This window comes from Phoxinus phoxinus (assembly GCF_949152265.1).
Source record: "Phoxinus phoxinus genome assembly, chromosome: 25".
Classification (NCBI taxonomy): domain Eukaryota; kingdom Metazoa; phylum Chordata; class Actinopteri; order Cypriniformes; family Leuciscidae; genus Phoxinus; species Phoxinus phoxinus.
Genome location: NC_136900.1, coordinates 8,099,988 through 8,123,177, shown reverse-complemented (window position 1 = coordinate 8,123,177; position 23,190 = coordinate 8,099,988). Strand labels below are relative to the sequence as shown.

The following is a 23,190-nucleotide window of genomic DNA, read 5'->3' as shown; positions in this document are numbered from 1 at the left end:
ACGGTGTGTTGAGGGACTTAGGTACATACCCGTGCTTCGGTTTCAACACGACTATAGAGTCGTTGGGCCCGAACTCCATACAAGAGGCTCTTACTGAGAGCGCTTGCAGATCCCCCACACGCTTCACTGAAGCGAGAGCCAAAAGAAACATGGTCTTGAGAGACAGATGTTTCATGTCAACTGAGTGAATAGGCTCGAAAGGGGCCCCTTTCATAGCGTTCAACACTGTAGAAAGGTCCCAAACGGGGACTGAGGGAGGCCTTGGAGGATTTAACCTTCTGGCTCCTCTAAGGAAACGTACCACCAGGTCGTTTCTGCCCAGTGCATGGCCAAGCGTCGGATTGACGAACGCTGATATGGCTGCCACATAGACTTTGAGCGTGGATGGGGTCCTACCCTTATCCAACAGCTCCTGCAGGAAGGAGAGAACCTCCGTTTCACCGCACTGAAGAGGTGATAGACCTTGGTCTGAACACCAGTCAGAGAACACCGACCATTTGGAAGCGTAGAGCCGTCTAGTAGACGGGGCCCTAGCCTGCTCGATCGTGTCTAACACTCCTCTTGGGAGTTTAGCGGGTACCCGTTTATGGCCCACACATGAAGGGACCATAGCTCTGGGTGAGGATGCAAAATCGAGCCCCTGGCCTGCGAGAGGAGATCCCTCCTCACCGGGATCGGCCACGGAGCAGTACTCTTGAGCTGCATCAAGACTGGGAACCAGGGTTGATTCGTCCAGTATGGTGCTACAAGAAGCACTGAGCATCCGCTTTTCCTGATTCGCTCGAGCACTTGGGGCAGGAGCGAGACAGGGGGAAAAGCATAGAGCGGACGGCGGGGCCAGACTCTGGCGAGCGCGTTCGTGCTCTTTGAAAAGAATTCCGGGCAGTGAGCGTTTTCCTGGTTTGCAAACAGGTCTATCTCCGCTCTGCCGAACGTTTTCCACAGCAGACGCACTGTCTGTGTGTGTAGGGACCATTCTCCTGTCGGAACATTGTTCCGTGAGAGTCTGTCTGGTCCTACATTCAGGCGACCAGGCACATGGATCGCTCTCAGCGAGCGCAGGTTGTGCTGGGCCCATACCAGTATGCGTTCCGTCAGCCTGTAAAGGTTTCGGGATCTCACGCCACCCTGGCGGTTTATATAGGCTACTACCGACGTGTTGTCCGAACGGACTAGGACGTGGTGTCCTTTTATCCGAGGACAGAAGCGCCTCAGCGCTAAGTCCACTGCCATCATTTCTAGGCAGTTTATGTGCGGTAGTTCGACTCATTTTGCCCATTGGCCAAAAAACGGTCTGCCTTCGAGCAGTGCTCCCCAGCCTGAGGTGGACGCGTCCGTGGACACCACCTTCAGGCTCGAAGAAGTCCCCAGGCTTACACCTGACCGGTACCAGTCTGACGCTCTCCATGGTGTCAGGGCTGAAACGCATTCCTGATTGACCTTGAGGCGATAACGACCGTGGACCCATGCTCGGCGCGGTACACGCGCTTTTAGCCAGAACTGCAGTGGGCGCATGCGCAGCAGGCCCAACTGTAGAGCTGTCGATGCTGCGGCCATGAGGCCTAGCATTTTCTGAAATCTCTTGAGCGGCACTATGTGGCCGCTGCGGAAGGATTTCGCCATCCGCAGGGAATTTCGCCTGCGTTGTGATGACAGTCGAGCTGTCATAGACAGCGAGTTCAGCTCCAGTCCTAAAAAGGAGATCCTTTGACTGGGAAACAGTGAACTTTTCTCCCAATTGACTCTCAGACCCAAGCACTCGAGGTGATCGAGAATTAGGGTCTTGTGGCGGATGAGTTCTGAAGGTGATTGAGCTAGAATCAGCCAATCGTCCAAATAATTCAGAATTCGAATGCCGCGGAGTCTCAGGGGTGCCAGCGCCGCGTCCATGCACACTGTAAATGTACGAGGTGCTAGAGACAGGCCAAATGGCAGGACTGTGTACTGATATGCCTGGCCCTCGAAGGCGAATCTCAAAAATCGCCTGTGACGTGACGCAATTTGTATGTGAAAATACGCGTCTTTCAGATCTATTGCCATAAACCAGTCTCCTCGGCGAACCTGCGCGAGGATGGCTCTGGTCGTGAGCATTCTGAACTTTCGCTTTGTCAGCGCTTTGTTCAGATGCCTGAGATCTAAAATGGGTCTGAGACCCCCGTCTTTTTTCGGTACCAGAAAATATCTGCTGTACAGACCCCCTTCGCTCTGAGCTTGAGATAAAGGCTCTATGGCCCCTTTGCTCAATAGCTTCGCTATTTCGGCTCGAAGTAGATGTGCTACTTCTGTTTTTACCGTTGTTTCGACTTTCTCCGTGAAACGGGGAGGGCGTCGATGAAACTGTAGCGAATAGCCTCTTTTTATAGTCTCTAGCACCCATTCTGAGACCCCGGGAAGTCTTTCCCATGCATCTGCACGTGTGACTAGGGGTTGAATGTAATCTGGGCCCTGGTCGCGAAATGGCGGCGACACGAGAGCAACCGTGTGCTGTGACATGGACGCCGTGGCGTGTGAGGCGGGGGGCATGTTTAACACAGTATGCATCCCGCGCGCGCTCGGCTCTCTGTGTCGAGAGAGAGCGCGCGGGACGAGTCCCGTAGGGCTCGATATGTTTGTGAATAAACGTGGGAGCTTGGTGGCGGGCACATTTATAACACCGGGGACACTGTGTTTGTGTACTGACTGACCGTTCGTTAGTTTCGTTTTTACAGAAACCGCGGAACGTGCAGTGTGTAGTGGTTGTGGGCACTGGATAGTGGGCACGCTCACTACATGCAAAGCACAATCGGCATGAGCCGATTTTATGTGTGCAAACCCTGTGTTGAACGGGGCTGTGCTTGTGTGAATGAATGGGCACTGGGTGGGCATTGCAGTTACACACATTACACCATCGGCCTTGGCCGGAACACCAGAAATTAAACTCTTTTTTAGATTTATCTGGGTCGCCTTGAAAACGGCGTTTGTGTGCAGGCAAACGGGCTTTACGGCCGGTTTGTTGGCTGCTAAATACACTGGTACAAACACGGAACTTAGGGCTGTACAAGCGAAAAACTTTGGTGGAAGTCCGGCCGCAGCGGGACCCGAACACCGTCTTTTTCCTAGCAGGGCTAGGATGGCGCCGAGGCCTCGGGCTTGAGTGAAATCTTGGGCCGAGGACCACGCGGTGGCGGGCGGCGTCCGGCGGAGCGAGACCGTGGTCTCTCTCGGGCCTGTTGCTGCTGGGCCGGTGCGGCGGGCGCGGGGCGCTGCTGAGTTCGGGCAGGCGGCTGTTTAGGGCGGCCTGTTACGGAACTGGAGCGCTTTGGCAGAAAATGTCTCATGGCCTGCGAAGTTTTCTGTACCTCGGCGAATCGGTCCGCGAAGTCCTTCACGGAGGATCCGAAGAGGCCCGTCGTTGAAATGGGAGCGTCGAGGAACGCAGAGCGCTCTGACTCCGCCATTTCAGAGAGAGTCAGCCACAAATGTCTCTCGGAAACAGTAGCTGAGGCCATAATCCTGCCGATGGCGTGTGCGGCGGACTTTGTAGCGCGAAGAGCTAGGTCTGTGGCGCTACGTAAGTCCGGAACACTGATCGCGCCCGGGCCTTCCTCGTCTAGCTTGCAGAGGAGGTTAGCCTGGTGGATTTGGAGCACCGCCATGGTGTGCAGCGCCGATGCAGCTTGTCCGGCGGCGGAATACACGCGGCCGTTCAGAGCTGACGATGTGCGGCAAGCTTTCGATGGTAGGACTCCCTTAGCCCGCCGTCCAGCAGAGGGTGGGCAAAGGTGAGTCGCTACAGCCTCCTCGACCGGAGGGAGAGCGTGGTAGCCTCTGTCTCGAGCACCGTCCACTACGGAGAATGCTGGCGAGGCAGAAGTACGCACTCTGGCTGAAAAAGGCGCCTTCCACGATTTCGCTACCTCTTCGTGAAGCTCAGGAAGAAATGGTGCGTGTCTGGAGGGGGGCGCAGCGCGGTCTCCAGCGAGGAAGCGGCCATCCAGCCGGTTGAGTGCAGGTTGTTCGGGCGTCGACCACTCGAGGCCGAGGCTCGACACGGCCTGTGTGAGCAGACGCATCAGCTCTGTCTCGATGCTGATCTTCCCTCCTCGACGTTCCGGAACGGCGGGGGAGGGGAGGTCCACAGAGCTCGCCCATCCCTCGCTCTCCGAAGCGAGAAGCGAACAGCAGTCGTCATCCCCCTCAGATACAGCTTGCTGGTCGTCCTCCATAACGGACAAAGCGGCGTGCTGCGGCTGTTGTCCGTCGGTGAGCGACTCGAGCGAAACGTTGAGAGGAGCTAGCGGCGGCGGCGGCGGCGAGCTCCTCGTGGAGGGAGGTTCCGGGACCCGCTGAGCGCGGCGCTTCTTACGGCGCGGCGCTACAGGGGGCGGTTGAGCAGCTTCAGCGAAAGATGCCAGGCGAGTCCGCAGAGTCGCGATTGGCATCATGTCGCAGTGATGGCAGCCGCCATCACCGAGAGCGATAGCTGCATGTTCCTCGCCCAAGCAGGAAACACATAGCTCGTGGTGGTCCCCGTCGATGAGCGCGGCTCGGCAGGAGCCGCAGGAAACGCGAGACATCTTTAAAAAGACACTCGTGCTCTTTTGTGAGGAAAAAATGTGTGACGCAGTAGGCGAACACACACACAAAACACACACAAAGACTGAAAGGATATTCCACGCCGGAGAAGCGCAGCAGGGAACGGCGGCTGAAGGCGGCGATGACCAGCGGCTTCAGGTAAGGGCTCGTCCTGCTGAGGTGCTGTGTCAGACGGCTGTGGTGGCTCGAATCCGGTCCAACGATGCGTGTAGCTTCGTGAAGTAAAGAAAATCGGAGTGGAAGCAGCTATGCTTGGTATTTATAGACCTAGGCCACGCCTGTTTCGGCGGAAGATGACGCAGAAGGGCGCGAAGCGCCCTCATTGGTCAGCGTCACTGGCCTCGCATAGGCTGTGCTTTTCTGGCGGAGCAGCCAATGGGCGAGCTGTATTGCTCCGCCTAGGGTTGTATGCTACAGAAAAGCGTTTTACATATTACAAAATTAAGGATTAATTTTTGGGCTTCAATCTCGACAAAGAAATATCTTTCCCGCAGCGTCGATTCGACGCAGTAGGAGAGAACTCTACGTAAGAGAACTGGGATGTTTGTTTCATGTTTGTAACTGTGGTAACCAGTCTGTTGTAAACTCTCTGACGACTATAGTCTTTTGTGTTTGGGTTGTGAGTCACTCGGCCTCAAGGACTGAGTCCACTCCTTTGTCATGAGGATGTTGATAAATGGATGACTGATGTAAATGTCCAATATTTCTTAACCTAAAGTACTGTGTCTGCACCATGGTACAGTTAGGGCTGTCCTTAGGGAACCCCCAAATCCCCGTTTCCTCTAACTCGCGCATGAGTGATGGTTTCAGATTGTGATACCATGCTATTTTGATATTTACTATGGTATGTTAGTGAATGCCATATTCATATAGAATGGTATATGCATGGCATTTCAAGCTATTTCAATGAATACAATCAAGCGTAGTGTCAGTTCTGGCAGGTCAGGTTAGTCAAGCTCGCATCAGTAGCCGCGTTTCCATTACCGTTAAAATTGCGCAAATTGAAATTACGAATTGAAAATACGCCCAATGGAAACACGTCAATTTCGCAAAAACTCCCATTTATCGCAAAAAAAGTTTTTACGCTCGTATGAGGTGGTTTTTCAGGCTATTCAAAAACGAAATATTGCGCAAAACTGCAATGGAAACAGTTTTTGCGCATTTACAGTCAATTGACTTAGAAGGCGCGGTGTGTTCGGACAGAATAACAGACAGAGTTCTTTATTAAATTCATAAAAGACAAAAGAATTACAGGAATACTAGATTCTAAACCTCAAAGAAATACCACAATCAAGAGCTTGAAGCAGAAATGAGGGAGAAACACCAGAAACTCCTCATATGAGCCGCTCGCAGTATAACGGTCTTTCCTTGCCATTATTGCTTGGATAATAACACACACGTCTCCTTCCATTAATAATAATAATGTCCAGTGCAGTGACTGTGATATATAAACCTACCAATGTCCGTTGCCATAATTTTTTTAATGACTTATCGCGAGAGGAAAAAAATTACCTTTTAATCGCATAACATCGGTTAATGGAAACACCGTCATTTCGAATTTGTTTTGTATCGATATTTAGAAAAAATCGCAAAAGTTTTGCGCAAATTTGTAATGGAAACGCGGCTAGTGACTCTCAGCTGATACACGTCTACCTATAGGATTACGACACCTATCACTGTATACATATATAATCTCCTTCAGTATTATCAGCAGCTATCGCGTTTCTCAGGAGATAATTCCCCTCCTCCCTCCCCAGCTCCACCTGTCTCTGTCAGGATTTGGCATTCGGATTCCCCTTTAAATCAGAATAAATTCCCGAATTACGTTGTACATTAAAATATTGACATTAATGATATCTGCATATATTCTCGTTGGTTCTGTTCTGTTTACCCTAAGGGGGGTTATTGCTGCTCTTATCTATGCCAGACTGCACGGATGCGCAGAGAGTTCTCGCCCAGAACAGAACCATACCGCCAATCCAAACTATATGCTAATGGTCAATCGTATTTGACGATAGTGGTCCTGACAGAAATGATGCTATCTTTGTATATGTCCCTGAAACTATGATATTTCTATGTTAATTGTCCAAAAATACTTATTTCTGTCTGTGTGTGTGTGTGTGTAGGATGCCATCTGCTAGCACCATGACTGGCGGGAGAGCACTGCTGCTCTGTACAAACACGGAGGACTGCATCTACCAATCAGCAAACGGGTATGTACAACTAAGTCCTTTAATTTCCTGCTAATTTGTTGCTGTTGTTGTTAAAGCTGCTTCTTTCCAGCCTTCCATACTAATTGAATTGAGTGTGAATTTGACTATTAAACTATTTGTTAAGCATTTTTTAATATTATTCATTATTTTTGTTGTTCTGTTTGGTACCACTAGTCACTAAAAATGATGCACATGATAAATGCACTTAATAATTTTTTTAAAGAATTTTTAACTTTATTAAAATGGTACGAAACTTGGTAAAAGGTTTTGGCACTTGCTGTGTGAGCACACACACAAAAAATGCAATGGAAATGAATGGGAGACAAATTTCATTCATGGTACTGTACACAAACATTTTTCAATTTGTTTAAATTTTTTTCACGTTTAAATGTTTTTTTTTTTTTTTCTTTATTACAAAGCTAATTTTTTGAGATATCAACCTAAAATTTAGAATACAGCTTGTTTAGATTTATAGCTTTGATTTTACTCACGGTTTTAGAGTAAAATGTGTTTTGAAAAATGTATATTTCTTATTTTAAAAAATAATTCATAACAATAAATGTACTTAAAATAAACTTTTTTCAAGTTCACTTTTGAATTTTTACTTTAGCAATACTCTGCCAAGTGTCGTCTTTGAAAAGAGATCAAACTTAAGTCTTTGCTCCAAACAAAGCATTCCAGATTTATGACAGTTCAAGTTGGAAATGTTATTTTCAAGTCCATGTTTAAAAAGTGAATAAATACATTATAACTATAAACTATTGCATAAATAAAATCTAGTACCATAAAATCCCCTAAAAATGCAAAATATCAAATAAAAAACATGATTGAACTAAAATATAGTCATCATTTAATTGAAAGAAGAAAAAAAAATCAGTCATTTTTGACCAACACATGAACAGTACCAGGTCCAGGGGGTTAAAAAAAAGTGTTTTGCATAATGTTTTATCCAATCCAATAAGTGTCAGTATACAGATCAGGACCATATAGCCAAAAATGACTCTGTGAACCTTTAATAAACTACTGACTGACAGTGCTTACAGTAAAACAATGAGACTTCAACTCTATTGTCTGACACAGAAATTAGCTAATAAAACCATGTACTACTACTCTAAGCTAGCTTGTTCTTTTTGGGACAGCTTTACTGTTTCTTTTACTGTATAAAATCATATCCTAAATCACATGTTCATAAGATCTTTTCAGTCCATGCTTAAGTTTCCCAGCAAACAGACTGTGCCACATCCCTCATACACTGCAGTATTAAAACTAAACATGTCCAGTAAGGTAAACACTGATAGACTTCATAAACATCCCCAGGTGGGATATTGAGGGTAATTTTGGGACAAGCCTAACTGTGAAAGTTATTTTTACCTAAATCTAATTAAACTCCTTTGGTACTGCCAACCCATGGTGGTTTGGAGTGCCATAGTGTGTTAGTAAAAGATTTAAAACCTCCAGAAGAATAGGCGAAAAATGAGTGAGCTCACTTTAGTGAAGCCTTTTCGGTTCACAGGGGCGTAGTGTGTATCTTTAGCCAATTGAAAAATAGAGATAATTCTTCATGTTCTGCTATCTTCAAATGCTATTTCATCAGCTCACTGTACAATGTTCCCAATCCTGTTAACTCAGCCAGGAAGAGGAGACTTTAGTTTATATCCTGGCTGATGATGGATGATGTGCCATGCAAGAGTTTGAGCAGGCCTATTCCTGAAGGCGGCAAGAAAGAGACAATCACATATTCTCTCTCACTCTCTCTCTCTCTCTCTCTCTCTCTCTCTCTCTCTCTCTCTCTCTCTCTCTCTCTCTCTCTCTCTCTCTCTCTCTCTCTCTCTCTCTCTCTCTCTTCTCTTCTCTTCTCTTCCTTGGGGTTTTGGAGCTTGACCTACTTTTTCGTCTTGGCTGCCTTGAGCTTTATGAAATGAGATACATTAGACAGAAAGAGAAAAAAAAACATGCCTAAAGAAAGTTGCTGAAAGTTTATTTGAATAAACGGTTTGTATTTGAAAAGAGGTATCACTATTTGGACACATATTGGTGAAGATATTCTCCTGTAAAATGCTGTGGCGTTGGCACACACAAAAAGTTTCTAGGTTCACATTTCCTCCTGTTTGTTTGTTTGTTGGCACAATGTCATTGGACAGAATCCAAGGCTGTGTTTATTGACTGAGCCAATTAAAGAAAGAGAAAGATGCACGCCTGTCCCTTGAACTTTGGCCCATTGGTGCAGGCTCATTAGGTCAAAAGTTCACAGAGGAGTTGTGCTTTCAGAAGGACTTGAGGCCGATTCATAACCTTCAATTAGATGCACTGATGCTGTTTTGTGCAGTGAAAGGCTTGTGTTTTATGTCCACAGAGGAAAGAAGACACGCTGACTGCAAGTCCATCTGCATCTCATTTGAACTTTTAAAAAATGTACATTTAAAAAGTTATTTTAATTTGTTGTACCATTGAAAGTCTAGACAATGCAATTAATACCAATACCAAAAGGGAAACTCTGAACATTTTGGTGTATGGCTGAATACTGTAGCACTTTACTGTCTAGTTTGTAGTTTTGTGGTTGTGAGATTTTGGTAATTGGTCATTTTGAAAATGTAATTATGCATGAAGTATATTTTTGAAATGTGACCTTCAAATGCACAGACTCTGTCTATAATTGCTGTCTAATCACTTAATGACTCAGACACTCTTGATGACTTTAGCATCTTTCCTGTGGTCTCTTCAGGCTCCATTGCTGCGGATTGAAGCTTGACCAGGCCCAATCTGTGGTGCTTCAGCGGCCTGACCTGTGTGGGGTTGGGGACACTCTCTCATCTCTGAGCAACCTCAACCGAAGCCCAGGAGACAACATCATGCTTGCCCACAAGAGCCCTTCCAATCCTCGGCCCATTGAGAACGGCTTGGGCGTTTGCAGCAAGTCCCCCAAAACGCCCTCAGGACTTAAAAGTGCTGCCAGCATTCGGGACAAGATCTCCCAATGGGAAGGTAAAACGGAGACCACCGGGGCAAACACCCCGACGACGGGACCGAAAGAAACTGAAGTAGGGAAGAAGGCGGCACAGCCGGAAGTACAAAGGAAAGACAGCAAGAGACTTTTCAACTGGGAGAGACAGAACTGTGGCAAAGAGAATGGTAGCAAGTTTGGAGAACCTCTGCACACTTCTGAGGGATCTGTGAAAGAAAAAGAATGGATTTTGGACCCAAAATCCCCATTGGGGAAAATGACAGAAACTTGTCAGGACAAAAAGTCAGTGCTGAAGCACATTAAAAAACTCGAGCAAGCGATGAAGGAGACTCCTTCCAAATCATCCTTGTCTATGCCAGGCAATTATTTCTGCCCAGCTTCCAAAGAGGAGCAGGAAGAGGCAGAGAAAAGGGCCGCAGAACCGATCTTCGGGACTTTAGATGTGGTGAGATCTGGCAGCCGTCGAAGTCGGGACCCCGAGAACGTCTACAGTGAACCTGGAGCTCCTTCCATTAACCCATTACCAAAACCCCAAAGAACCTTTCAGCACCACACACAGACAAACATCCCTGTGGACCACCACGGTTTTGTGAAGGGTAAACGAAATCTTCCCCCTTTACCTTCTATACCTCCGCCACCCCTTCCCTCCTGTCCTCCACCACCAGGGGTCTGTAGAAGACCATCCGGACGAGCTCGAAACGCTAATAACAGGTAAGAAGGCTGATATATGATGACTTTCAGCCAATGTGACTTTGAAGAGTGAGCTCAGGGTTTGGATTGCATCAGGAAAATGTGTATCTCATTTGGGTATCTAATGGCGCTTTTCCACTGCATGGTACGGCTCGAATCGGCTCGGCACGGCACGGCTCGGTTTGCTTTAGCTTGGTTTGCTTTTCCACTGCAGTTAGTACCGCTTCAAAGTTGGTGTGATTATAGACTGATCGTTATGGTTTATCGTTATGGCTCCTCGGCAACCAACGAGAGGAACGTCTGCACTTCGTCCACTGACCATGATTCAGCCATTTCTTTTTTTGACGTTTTTTTCTTTTCTTTTTTCTTCAAGGAAGTCAAGCAAGTAGTTTAAAACAGGTGCTGCAGCGGTGGCTGTTACTGGCTATTTAAATCTAGCGGGATTGGTGTCTCGTGTCGCAAATACAATGACGCTGGTAGTGACGATTCTGACCAATCAGTGATCTGCAGTGTTTTCAAGTCACATTTTAGTATCGTTATGGTACGCTTGGAACCTCAACAGAGGTGGTACCATTTAAAGTGAGCCGAAGCGAGCCGCACCGTACCGTACCATGCAGTGGAAAAGCGCCAAAGCGTGCCGTACCGAACCGAACCGTGCCGTACCATACAGTACCATGCAGTGGAAAAGCGCCATAACCAATTTAACAAAGTCCTTTGTGTAAACAAGTCAGTCTACTTGGTGCTGGCCATCCCTGGACACCTACTTCCAGTCTTGCACTACTCCTACAACTCCGATCTATTTGATATCAAAAGGACTGAAATCTCTAAAACTGTTTGCCGAGCTTTGTTTCAAAAAACATGTCACCAAAACAATCTGCGAAAAACACACAAAACACATCTGAAACGGGAAAGAGTTTTCCAGATTGACTGTACAACTAGATTTGACAAGAAATCTGAGGTATAGTTTTAGACTGCTGAAAGCTACAGAACAGAGAAGCAAATGAATCGCTGCAATTCACAGAAATAACTGGACTCAGGCAGTGAAATGTGGATTTGCAGTTATCATTTTGTGTCAATATGCTGAATTTAGGGGTAAAATCACACCCTGTGTATAGTATTGTTATTGTATTAACAACTCATCAATTAAATATTTACCATCGTATATTCTGCATAATTGGATCTTTTGAAATAAACACTGACAAAAAAAAAGTTTTAGAGCTGGACGACATGACAATATGTATGACATTGATATGAGTGATCACATGAATTTAGACCTTCCTATATTGAATTTATATAAAGAGTTCACGGGAAAATTTGCTTTGTATTTCCCGGCGTTGAAATCCGGCACATATAAATGTCAGGAAACACAATCCTGGCTGCATGTCAATATCCATGGATCACTGGATCTTTGGTAAGTTAGTGTTGTTAGGAACACTATATCAAGTCCAGCCTTTAGTTTAAACTGATAATCGTTTGTTTTAATGGCGTTTTACTGTTTGTTTCGCAGTTTCCCCTGTTAACTCCAGTCACACAGTCCCAAGGTTTTCTTCTCCATTCTGCCACTGATGTAGTTTTGGTTCCTTGCCACTGTCGCCTTTTTCCACCTTTGTTGCCATTGGCTTGGCTTGCTTAGTTGGGGACATTAAATTTAACATTTAATTTAATATTCAACAATAATATTGATCTGCCTGCATTGACACTATTATACAAGCTGGACGATGACATTACGGTTTACTCCAGAGCGGCTATATACGGTATATATAAATGAAATTACTAACTAAATTAACTTTTTTTTATTTTAAATGAAACATCATTGAACTTACTTAAGCTGGACTGTGACTCTATTTTCTTCTGGAAACAAACTTTTTTGCATTATTTTCCTGTAAAGCTGCTTTGAAACTATCTGTATTGTAAAAAGCGCTATATAAATAAAGGTGACTTGATGTATTACTTTGGAAGCTTAATACATCCATTCAGTGAATTTATCAGGATTTAAAACCCCGTAATTCATCATCTCATATTGCTTTGCCATTCCATATGTAGACACTGGAGAAATGGCACGTGGACTGAAGGAACCTTGCAAATTTAGTAGCCTACCAACTGATTTTTATGTCACACTAATGTGAAAATAAATCTTTTGAAACCAAGACTCCCCTAAAGGATTACCGTCCTCAGTCTTTATGGAGATGCAGTTTTAATGGTAGCATTTATCAGTCTAGCCCATCTATGAAATACGTTTTAACTTTTGACATTGTGGTGCAATCTTAATCTTAAAGCCTCTCGATGGAAAGGGGGTCTGTTTTTAATTTAATCTGTGCAAAATCCAATCTTGTACGTTAAACCAGAGGACCAATAAGTTCTCCAATTTCCTGTGGACTTAATTGGCTTCTTCTTGATCTTTATATTAATGACGAGTTGTATTTGTGTTTGTTGAACCTGCAGGAAGTCTTACGAGTTTGAAGATCTCCTACAGTCGGCAGCAGAAGGTTGTCGAGCGGATCTCTACGATCTATCTAAGCTAGGACTCACGCGCACTTTATCGGAGGAGAATGTCTACGAGGATATCCTAGGTATGACCATGCTCTGCACTACAATGGTACTGGGTAAAACTTGGCGGACTCTCTGACCTGTGCACCTGACAGAGCAATTTCCCAGAAGCCCCAGGAGCTTGAAACTTTAATAAGTACCAAATTGAGACGAGGCCATCACAAACATTGGTGTTTCTTTGCTCAACCTCACCCGTGGTCCTCTATGTTTGGGTTACCCCACATCAGTCTTCTCAACAGCATGAAAAATAGAAAAAGAGTTCAATTGGATGCAGGGCCGTGACGTCAACAACAAAAGATATGGGAGGCCATTTTCCTGACTTTTAAACATTGATAAGCCAAATTGTTTTTTTGTCCTAACTGATAGTTTAGTAGCATTTTATTATAATTTCAGGGGTTTTTTTAACACCTGGCGCGTTTGAAACATTTGTTTCGGAACCTGGTGCGGTTTCTCCCTTAGTTTGGTTCGTTTAGGCATAAATGAACATGGCATTCCCCCCTCGAGACAAAAATGCAACATTGTAACAAATTAAGTCACTGTTTCGGGACAAGGCAAACGATCTAGAGGTCTGAAAATGCCCTTAGTTAGCATAGCAATTTCAGATCTGCAACCCATTTCTGGAAATGGAATGGGTTCACAATGAAAACCTTCACAATATTCAAATTTTGAATTTGGGGTTTTCATAAGCTGTAAGCCATAATCATCACAATTATAACTAATAAAGGCTTGAAATATCTCACTTTCCATGTAATGAGTCTATATAATATATTAGTTTCACCTTTTAAGTTGAATTACTGAAATAAATGAACTTTTGCACCATATTCTAATTTTTCCAGTTTCACCTGTACATGCCGTACCCAAGTTTATTAGATCAGTGTCGTACAGTGTTATTTGTAATGATGCTTTTATAAGATTTCCGAAATCACACAATCTGTAGCAGGCATTAAACTTTGATAATCTGTGATTATGATAAATCTGTAGTCTGACTACTAGCCAGATCAAGCTAAATTTGTTTTCACAATCCTCCTACTTCCTTGTTTAATGTTGTGTCTGATTATATAATGACATTTTTACCAGTGATCTAGCGTTTCTCTCTGCTCTGGCAACTAGCAGTCCTTTTAATGGTTTTGAACGTGGAGCATAGCGTACGTTCGCTTGTGTTCTAGGACTGGATGTCCCAACATCATAAACTCTTCCCACCAGGCGCATCTGGTGGATGAATCGACGTGATAGAGGCTTTCTGCATCAGAAAAAAAACACCTTTCTTCCACTCAAACATTTTCCTTTTACCCCCTCTCTCTCGTTCTCTCTGGCTCGTTCGTTCTTCGCACAAGACTTTGCTAGGGGTTTATCTTCTTGTTAGCGGCACTGGTGATGCCACACGCAGCTAATGAGGCTTGTGTGGATTCCCTGGCAAACTTACAAACATCTGGAAAGCAACCAAACATATGACGTCAGTTTGCTGAGAAGCGGATCCGAACCAGGCAGTGTTGACAAGGGGAAATTAGCTATAGCTAGCACATCTATTTGATTGATTTATGACTTGTCGTTATGTAAGCATTCAAATTAGTTTTTAATTGAAAATCTAACCTGTTTTGTATGGTAGTTTTTTTGTTTTTTTTACATTTTGAATTGTAAGTGGTGGTTACTGTCTAAATATGGTTTGAGTTCCTTCTTAAATGTAAATCTGGGATTTTCTGTCACTTGTTTTATTGTCTACAGGTTTAAATCATCCGTCCTTAACAAGACGCATAGGCTTAGTGTTTTTGACTTGTTTTCCAGTACATCTAAACATTGTTAAATCAAGATACATGTTCCTGAAATGCAAAATGATTTCACATATTAAGTCATCTTTTCTGAAAAACTGTATAAAAATTATGTCTGAGTTCATACTTACACAAGAAAGAAAAATAACTGCCAATGGGGTCAGAAAAATAATACAAAGTAAACATTATAAACTGAAGATGATTTTTCTTAGCACATATTTGTTCTTGTTTTAAGGATAAAGTCACTTAATTTTAATAATTTTTCAGAAAAACAATCTTGTATCATTTTACGTCTCAAGAAAATGTATCTTAATTAAGAATATTTCGATATTTTACTGAAAAACAAGTCAAAATACAGTTTTTTTTTTTTTGCCGTGTAAAATTCTAATGAATATCTATACAGCATTATGGTTTTGAAAAATGTCCAAGCAAGCATTACTAATAATCTTGGTGTACATTGTGTTTCCAAGACCCTCCATCGAAGGAGAACCCGTATGAAGACATCGAGTTGGAAAGCCGCTGTCTTGGGAGCAAGTATCCCGTTCGTTCTTCCCCTTCCTCTCCCATTCCCGACACTCCATCCAAGGTATTCGCACAGCATTCCTGATTAATTCTTTCCACTCTAGAGCGAGTACTTTTATATCCATCAGCATTCAATATAACATCCAGATGAGTGATGTGAATTCACATTAGTATAGTTTATTCCCCACCAAAAGTTAAAATGTCATGTACTTGTACATCAGATGCAAAATTAAGCAGCTAAAAGAGCAGCTAGTACATTTCTCAAAACATCTACATTTGTGTCCTATGGAAGATTCGAAGTTAGGAGTGACATGTTGACATGCCAATTAAATTAGCATTACAATTTCTCATCGACAGCTCTCCTGCAAGCCCGGGTTCTTCAGGCAGAACTCAGAGCGACGCAGTTTCAAGCTACTGGAACTGCGTAAGACCGGCAGAGACGGTGGCATCGCGTCCCCGTCCCGAGTCAGCCCTCCATCAACACCCAGCAGCCCCGATGACACCCCGTGCCTGTCAGGGGATCCATACAACCGGCGGCGGAGAAAAATCCCAAAGGTACAGTCAAAGAGGGGCCCAAGTCAGTGTTATCCTCGACTTATCAGTGATTTATGGTTTTGACTGAGACACTGGCCCGTCGGCATGCTTCCACTGCTAATAAAAATGTGACAGGCAGATGAGACACCTGAAAAATGGAGGAAAAAGTCATTTCCTTCAAAACTCCTTTGCTAAAGACTTGGACGGGCTGGGTCTGATAAAGCAAGGGCCGTGACTGTTTTCTTTTTCAACAGATGGTGCAGAAAATCAACGGCATCTTTGAGGCCCGCCGGGGGAAGAAGAGGATGAAGAGGGTCTCGCAGTCGACCGAGGCCAGTTCAGGAAGAGGTTTGTGACGCCAACATTATATCTTAGCTAAAATTAAACCCACCTTTTCCTGTTAAAGCCATACTTGAAGGAGTAGTGCATTCAATTTGCTCACGCTTATGTCACAAGTGAATTGAGCATATATTTCATTTTTAGTTTTGTATATGTGTATATATATATATCCATACATACAAAAGTAAAAGTGAAATATATACTCATATTATGTTTATATATATTTGTTTTTATTTTTGCTTTTTATTTTGTTCATTTTTACTTTTTATTTAAGCACACACACATGTTATTTGCTTAGTTTATTTGTACTTTATTATATATAAATGAAAAATTAAAACATGCATATAAAAGAATATATAAACATACATCGATTCATCGATTAATCACACCTAACATAAGTTTTTTTTATATAATATGTGTGTGTACACGTGTGTGTGTGTGTGTACTGTATATGTATATATATATATAATTTTTGAATATATATATATATATATATCATAAATATATTATATAGTATGTACACACATTTATTATATAAACACTAACTTTTATGTTAGAAGTGATTAATCGATTTGCCAGCCCTAATAATAAATAAAAAATTACATTTATGTTTACTTAATTATTACTTTGTGTGTGTGTGTGTGTGTGTGTGTGTGTGTGTGTGCGTGTGCGTGCATATTCTACATTTTCTTTTTTTGTTTACAATTTTTTAAGAAAGATAATACATGGTTTAGATCAAGTTATAGTCTGACCCTTGGATGACCATATTTGTTGCACCCATGTTCAGCTAGAAAGTAACAGTCCATTTAACACTGCATTGTGGGACAGTCCGGGCCTCCGCCACATGTGCGTCCACTTAGCTTTATGGACACGTTTACAGTTTTGGGTCAGTTGTGTTTGACCCATTTTTTCCTGGGATGATAGAATTATGTTACGTTATAGGATACACATGTGCACCCAAGCATGAAATGTCTCAGTGAATACCTGCATACTGATTCTCTGGTGACCTTTGACCTCTCTCTCTCTCTCTCTCTCTCTCTCTCTCTCTTTCTTCTCCGGCACAGTGACGGACGACAACAGCGAGTCTGAAAGTGACACAGAGGAGAAACTAAAGGGTAAGAGGCCTTACAGTCACTGAAAATACGTCACACAATGAACTTCTTTGGGGAAAGGCATCATATTTTCCTGTTATCCTTCCTCCTCATCTATATTAGCTCACAGTCAGAGATTAGTGTCGGTCCAGTCTATGTTGAGGCAGACCGGTCGATATCGCACTTTGGAGCGAGACTTGATGGACTTGCAGGAGAGGAAGTTGTTTGAGTACTTCCTGGTTGTGGCTCTTCATAAAACCAAAGCCGGTGTGCCGTACTTACCAGAAGTCACACAGCAGTTCCCTCTCAAGGTACTAACATTTCTCTTCCAAAAACATCCACTACATCCGATATATCTGGACTTGAAGATGTTCACGTCACCCTTAAAAGACCAGTAAACGTCTCCTAAGGTTTTTCTAAACTCGTGCATCTGTGTTCCTCATTTTTTTTCCCTCACTAGTTGGAACGAAGCTTTAAGTTTATGCGAGAAGCTGAAGACCAGCTGAAAGTCATTCCGCAATTCTGTTTCCCTGACGCTAAAGACTGGGCACCTGTGGACAATTTCCCCAGGTATCGAATCCACATGGTTTACTGCCCCTCATCTGTTATTAGAAGCACATTTGATGCTATTTTCCGAAAGTAATCCGGTAACACTTTATTTGACAGTGTCCTTGTTACATCATTTACATGTACTTACCATAGTAATAACAGCAAATTATGCATAATTACATGCAATCAAACCTCAAATAAATCCTAATCATACCCTAACCCTATAGTAAGTACATTTTGTTAATTAATATTACTCAATACTATATAAATATATAATTACACACCTTAAAATAAAGTGTAACCATTAATCCTTTTTGGGGCGTTTGGGAAGCACTTGCTCATTGTTACACAATTTTGAATCAAATCAAATCTGTTGTTTTTAGTGAGACTTTCTCGTTCGTCTTAACCGGAGAAGACGGGAGCCGAAGATTTGGCTACTGTCGACGCTTACTGGTGAGCTGCTCTCTTTATTTGTCATTTTTCTGAAAATATGTATTCAGAGCACACTGACTGCAGGCTAGACGTTTATGATGAAACATGAATGAGATGTGAATAGCCTCTCTCAGACTGTGTTCAAAATGAAGTAACATTTAGTCAATACAAAAGGTTCTTTATTGTGGAAAAGGTTCTTAACACTAAGATAAAAAAAATGGTTCTTCTATGACATCACTGTGAAAACCCTCATTTGGAACCTTTATTTTAGAGTGTCGAATGTTTAAAAATGCAACAATGTTTTAAACTGTAGCATTCCATTATTGTCACATGACCACATTAGGTTGCATTTTAGTGACTTCTAGTCAACAGTTAGATGTAAATGTTATTAAGCATTTTTAAATAAATGTGTGTGTGTGTGTGTGTGTGTGTGTGTGTGTGTGTGTGTGTGTGTGTGTGTGTGTGTGTGTGTGTTTTAGCCCAGCGGTAAAGGGAGGCGTTTACCTGAAGTATACTGCATTGTGAGCAGATTGGGCTGTTTTGATCTGTTCTCGAAGGTATTTCATCTGCTCTTTAAGTATTTCAGCAATCTCAGGCTGCATTTATCCTCTTGTGCTTCTCTGTTGGTGCTTTTGTCAGTATGCAAATATAGATCATTCATATCTGAGGTGAAATTCAAAATTTGGCTGCAAAATATGTAGATGTGACTGTGATTTTGTCGCACTGAAGTTACTTGTTGTCCCTGGAACAACATTCTTATCAATATCCTGGATTATAGAGATGGGGAAAGGGCTCAGGGTTCGATTGAGGGTTTATCAACCTATCAGTCAAACGCTGATGGTTAGTGAGGACTATGTCCGTTTGATATGTTGATTCTGGACCAACACTAGATTCAAGTAGGAAGACTCTCTATTGTATTTTATTTTATTTTATTATTTTACAATTTATTTTTTATTATTTATTATTTTATTTAGGTTTTAATTTAAATTGTATAATAATTATCATTATTATTTACATTTTTATTTATTAAAATGATAAACTGATAATAATATTTGTTGTTCTTATTGGTGGTATTATTATTATGATTTTATTTATTTTTAATGATGTTGAATAATATTAGAGTAGGCAGTAGGCAAAAACAAATAAACTAATTTGTATTCTTTATTTATTTAGAACTGTTGAATAATCTATGGGTGGTGCGCAAAATAAATAAATAATGTTTTTTACAATTACAATGATAAACCACTAATAATCTTTCATTCTCTTTTGGGGTTTTATTATTATTATTTATTTTGAATGATGTTGAATAATATTTGGGTGGTGGGCAATTTTTTAAATAAATTACGTTTAATTACAATGATAAACCGATAATACTGTTTGTTTTTCTTATTGGTATTATTCTTTTTGTGAGTGATGTATAATGTTTGGGTGGTGGGCAAAAACTAATACAAATATTTGCCATTATTAATTTATTTATTAAGAACTGTGTTGAATAATGTATAGGTGATGGACAAAAAAATGTTTTATTACAATGATAAACTGATTAAAATGCTTGTTGTTCTTATTCATGTTATTATAATAATCATTGATTTAGTTGTTTAGTTATTTATTTTGAATAATGCATGGGTGGCACAAAAAAGAAAGAAAATAAAGTAGATTTAGGAAAATGGTGATCTAAAACAGATCACACACTGTTGATCACACACATATGTTGACTGTAGATCCTGGATGAGGTAGAAAAGAGACGAGCGATCTCTCCTGCGCTGGTCCAGCCTTTTATGAGAGGAATTATGGAGGCTCCGTTCCCAGCGCCGGGAAGAACCATCAGCATCAAGAACTTTCTTCCGGGTTCAGGAACAGAGGTCAGTTTAAAGGGGTGGAATAATGACCTTTTCACACAATGTAAAATAAGTCTCTGATGTCCCCAGAGTGTGTGTGTGAAGTTTTAGCTCAAAATACCCCACAGATATTTTTATATAGCATGTTAAAGTTGGCACTTTTTGAGGGTGAGCAAAAACACACTGTTTTGTGTCTGTCCCTTTAAATGCAAATGAGCTGCTGCTCCCGGCACAGGGGGCGGAGCTTCAACAGCTCGTGTCCTTTTACCTCACACACACGCACTGGAAATTTTACAAACTTTTAGCCTTTTATGTTCAAACCGAAGTCAGAAAGATGGAGAGATTCAAGAAGAAGTGACAACATGTAGAAGCAACAGGACATTTCTGAATGGTTAGTTGATGAATTTATGCAGCTTATGTGTAGTTATCTTCTAGTCACTGATTAGCATATTCTGTCTTGATAATCTATAAATCGTGTTCAGGGGGCGGGGTTTATGTAAATTTTAGGGTTGGTGATGTCACTAACCCGGGAAGAATGTCGTGTAGTCTCTACCAGCCGTTTGTTGTAGTCCTTAAAAAACTATTTCTTTAAAAGCAAATATCTCCCTTTGCTTTGAACTTTGTAACTTTGCAGATGTTGTTTATGCTCAAACAGTAACATTACACACTAACTAAAGTTAGAAAAGTGAAATCATAATACACCACCCCTTTAAAGGCGGGAATATGAACAAGGTTTCTTTTTACAGTGGCCTTGCAAGTGTCTGGTGAGTGTTTCATCTTGAGAATGTTTTAACTTTGAGTCTCTCTCTCTCTCTCTCTCTCTCTCCTCTCTCTCTCTCTCTCTCTCTCTCTCTCTCTCTCTCTCTCTCTCTCTCTCTCTCTCCCTCTCTCTCTCTCTCTCTCTCTCTCCCTCTCTCTCTCTCCCTCTCTCTCTCTCTCTCTCTCTGTAGGTGATAGAATTATGTCGGCCTTCAGATTCCCGTCTGGAACATGTGGATTTCGAGTGTTTGTTTTCCTCTCTGAGCTTGCGTCTGCTTCTGCGGGTGTTTGCGTCTCTTCTTCTGGAGCGAAGGGTCATCTTCACCGCAGATAAACTCAGGTACGACCCTTTTACACCGGCTATTAACAAGCATCTCAACCAGCAATGTAGCCAGAAAAGTCCCTGGTTTTAGCACAATGGTTGATTGACAGGTGAGTATAGGCGGATGTCCATTTGTGTAAATGGTGTCTATCAGCGTTCATAAGTTCAAATAAACCTGTGATAATGATTCACATGATAATCCTATGGATCAGTCTGAGGTTTGTCGGCATTGAGAGCTTCTTTCCTGAAGATCTGCACATGTGTGTTTGTGCGTGAACCCAAAAGACGACAAGGGAAGAGTGAAAAGATATGACACGGCGAGAGGGGAAAGCGCAGCTTGTGGAACCGTTTTTCACGGCTCAAGACAGATATGGAAAAATGCTGTTGTGCAATATAGTCGCCTTGGGAACAAAAGTCAACCCTAATGTTGTTTTGTACGGAAAAAGCTGCGAGACTACGGCAGTCCTCACTGGAAGTCCTGGGCCTGGAACGAGAGTTTGTATGGATCATCTAAGCAGCATCCTCCCTAAAAAGATCATTTTCATATTTTTGAGAAAGACGAGCTGATGAAATAAATCTTAGGAATTGACAAAATACAGGAATCGTTCCGCAAACCAGAGAAGAAATCTGCATCCTAATGAGTAAAGAGTTTTTAATGAAGATTAAAAAGCAAGAAATTGCTGTCAGAAAATATGATTATACATTCAGTGAAAACAAGCAACCAAATGAAAAATACAAAATATTTGTATGTATATTATATATATGTATATATAGGTGAAACTCGAAAAATTACATGCATTACATGCAAAGTGAGATATTTCAAGCCTTTATTTGTTATAATTTTGATGATTATGGCTGACAGCTTATGAAAACCTTTTCACAATATTCTAATTTTGAATTTGGGTTTTTTAATAAACTGTAAGCCATAATTATCAAAATTATTACAAATAAATGCTTGAAATATCTCACTTTGCATGTAATGAGTCTATAAAATATATTAGTTTCACCTTTTAAGTTGAATTACTGAAATAAATGAATTTTTGCACCACTTTTTATTTTTAACATTTAAAGAAATGATTTATAAATAAATTATTCTAATGATAAACTGATAGTGATGATCATTATTTTTTATTAATTTATGTTTTGCATTATGGTAATGGAAATTTAGCAGGGAAAATGTGCGTAATTAATGTCACAATGCAAAAATCATAATGATCCTAAAATTGCTTCTTTTTTTCTTCTTCTTTTTTTTACACAAATTATAATTTAAGATTACTTATGTTTCTTAATTCATGCACCATTTAAAAAAATATTCAAAGAATAAGCAATAGTAAAACCGCCTGCTTTAGTGAACCGCACTGATTGATTCTTCTCTGCTGCCATCTTCTGGTGTAAATGTGTAAACACAGCACAGCACATATCAACATCATGATATCTCTTTCTCTTCAGCACCCTCTCTAAATGCTGCCATGCCATAGTGGCTTTGCTGTACCCGTTCACCTGGCAGCACACTTACATCCCAGTCCTGCCACCGTCCATGATGGACATCGTCTGCACGCCAACACCCTTCATAGTGGGGCTGCTGTCCGGCTCCCTGGCCCGACTCAAAGAGCTCCCGCTAGAGGAGGTGAGAGACACTGATGTTTCTGCAGTAAGACAACTGGGAATGTTCTGTATGCAGGATATCAGTGATAACTGCCATATGACATTTTATAAATATATGTGATCACAAAACCAGTCTCGAGTCGCACGGGTATATCTGTGGCAATAGCCAACAATACAGTGTATGGGTCAAAATTATTGAATTTTCTTTTATGACAAAAATCATTAGGATATTAAGTAAAGATCATGTTCCATGAAGATATTTTGTACATTTCCTACCGTAAATATATAAAACATGTATTAGTGAATGCAGCACAATCATGAACATAAATGCACAACTTTAAAGGAGATTTTCTCAATGTTCAGATTTTTTTTGCATCCAATATTGTCCTATCCTAACAAACCATACATCAATGGAAAGATTATTTATTCATGATGTATAAATGTCA

General features: G+C 41.8%; 1 protein-coding gene across 3 annotated transcripts in view; it reads left to right on the top strand.

Moving 5' to 3' along the window:
• Nucleotides 1-23,109, top strand: part of LOC306993516 (DENN domain-containing protein 2A) — a 47,223-nt gene extending 24,114 nt beyond the window's left edge. For all 3 annotated transcript variants that reach the window (XM_079603347.1, XM_079603346.1, XM_079603348.1), the window contains 14 exons: nucleotides 6,702-6,788; nucleotides 9,511-10,461; nucleotides 12,883-13,010; nucleotides 15,224-15,339; nucleotides 15,633-15,830; nucleotides 16,064-16,157; nucleotides 17,213-17,263; nucleotides 17,363-17,550; nucleotides 17,700-17,809; nucleotides 18,172-18,241; nucleotides 18,700-18,777; nucleotides 19,942-20,082; nucleotides 21,009-21,157; nucleotides 22,589-23,109. In XM_079603347.1, coding sequence (XP_079459473.1) covers nucleotides 6,703-6,788; nucleotides 9,511-10,461; nucleotides 12,883-13,010; nucleotides 15,224-15,339; nucleotides 15,633-15,830; nucleotides 16,064-16,157; nucleotides 17,213-17,263; nucleotides 17,363-17,550; nucleotides 17,700-17,809; nucleotides 18,172-18,241; nucleotides 18,700-18,777; nucleotides 19,942-20,082; nucleotides 21,009-21,157; nucleotides 22,589-22,865 — 2,637 coding nt within the window. In that variant the 5' untranslated portion in view covers nucleotide 6,702 and the 3' untranslated portion in view covers nucleotides 22,866-23,109. The remainder of the gene's footprint in view (nucleotides 1-6,701; nucleotides 6,789-9,510; nucleotides 10,462-12,882; nucleotides 13,011-15,223; nucleotides 15,340-15,632; nucleotides 15,831-16,063; nucleotides 16,158-17,212; nucleotides 17,264-17,362; nucleotides 17,551-17,699; nucleotides 17,810-18,171; nucleotides 18,242-18,699; nucleotides 18,778-19,941; nucleotides 20,083-21,008; nucleotides 21,158-22,588) is intronic.
• The last annotated feature ends 81 nt before the right edge of the window (nucleotides 23,110-23,190 follow it).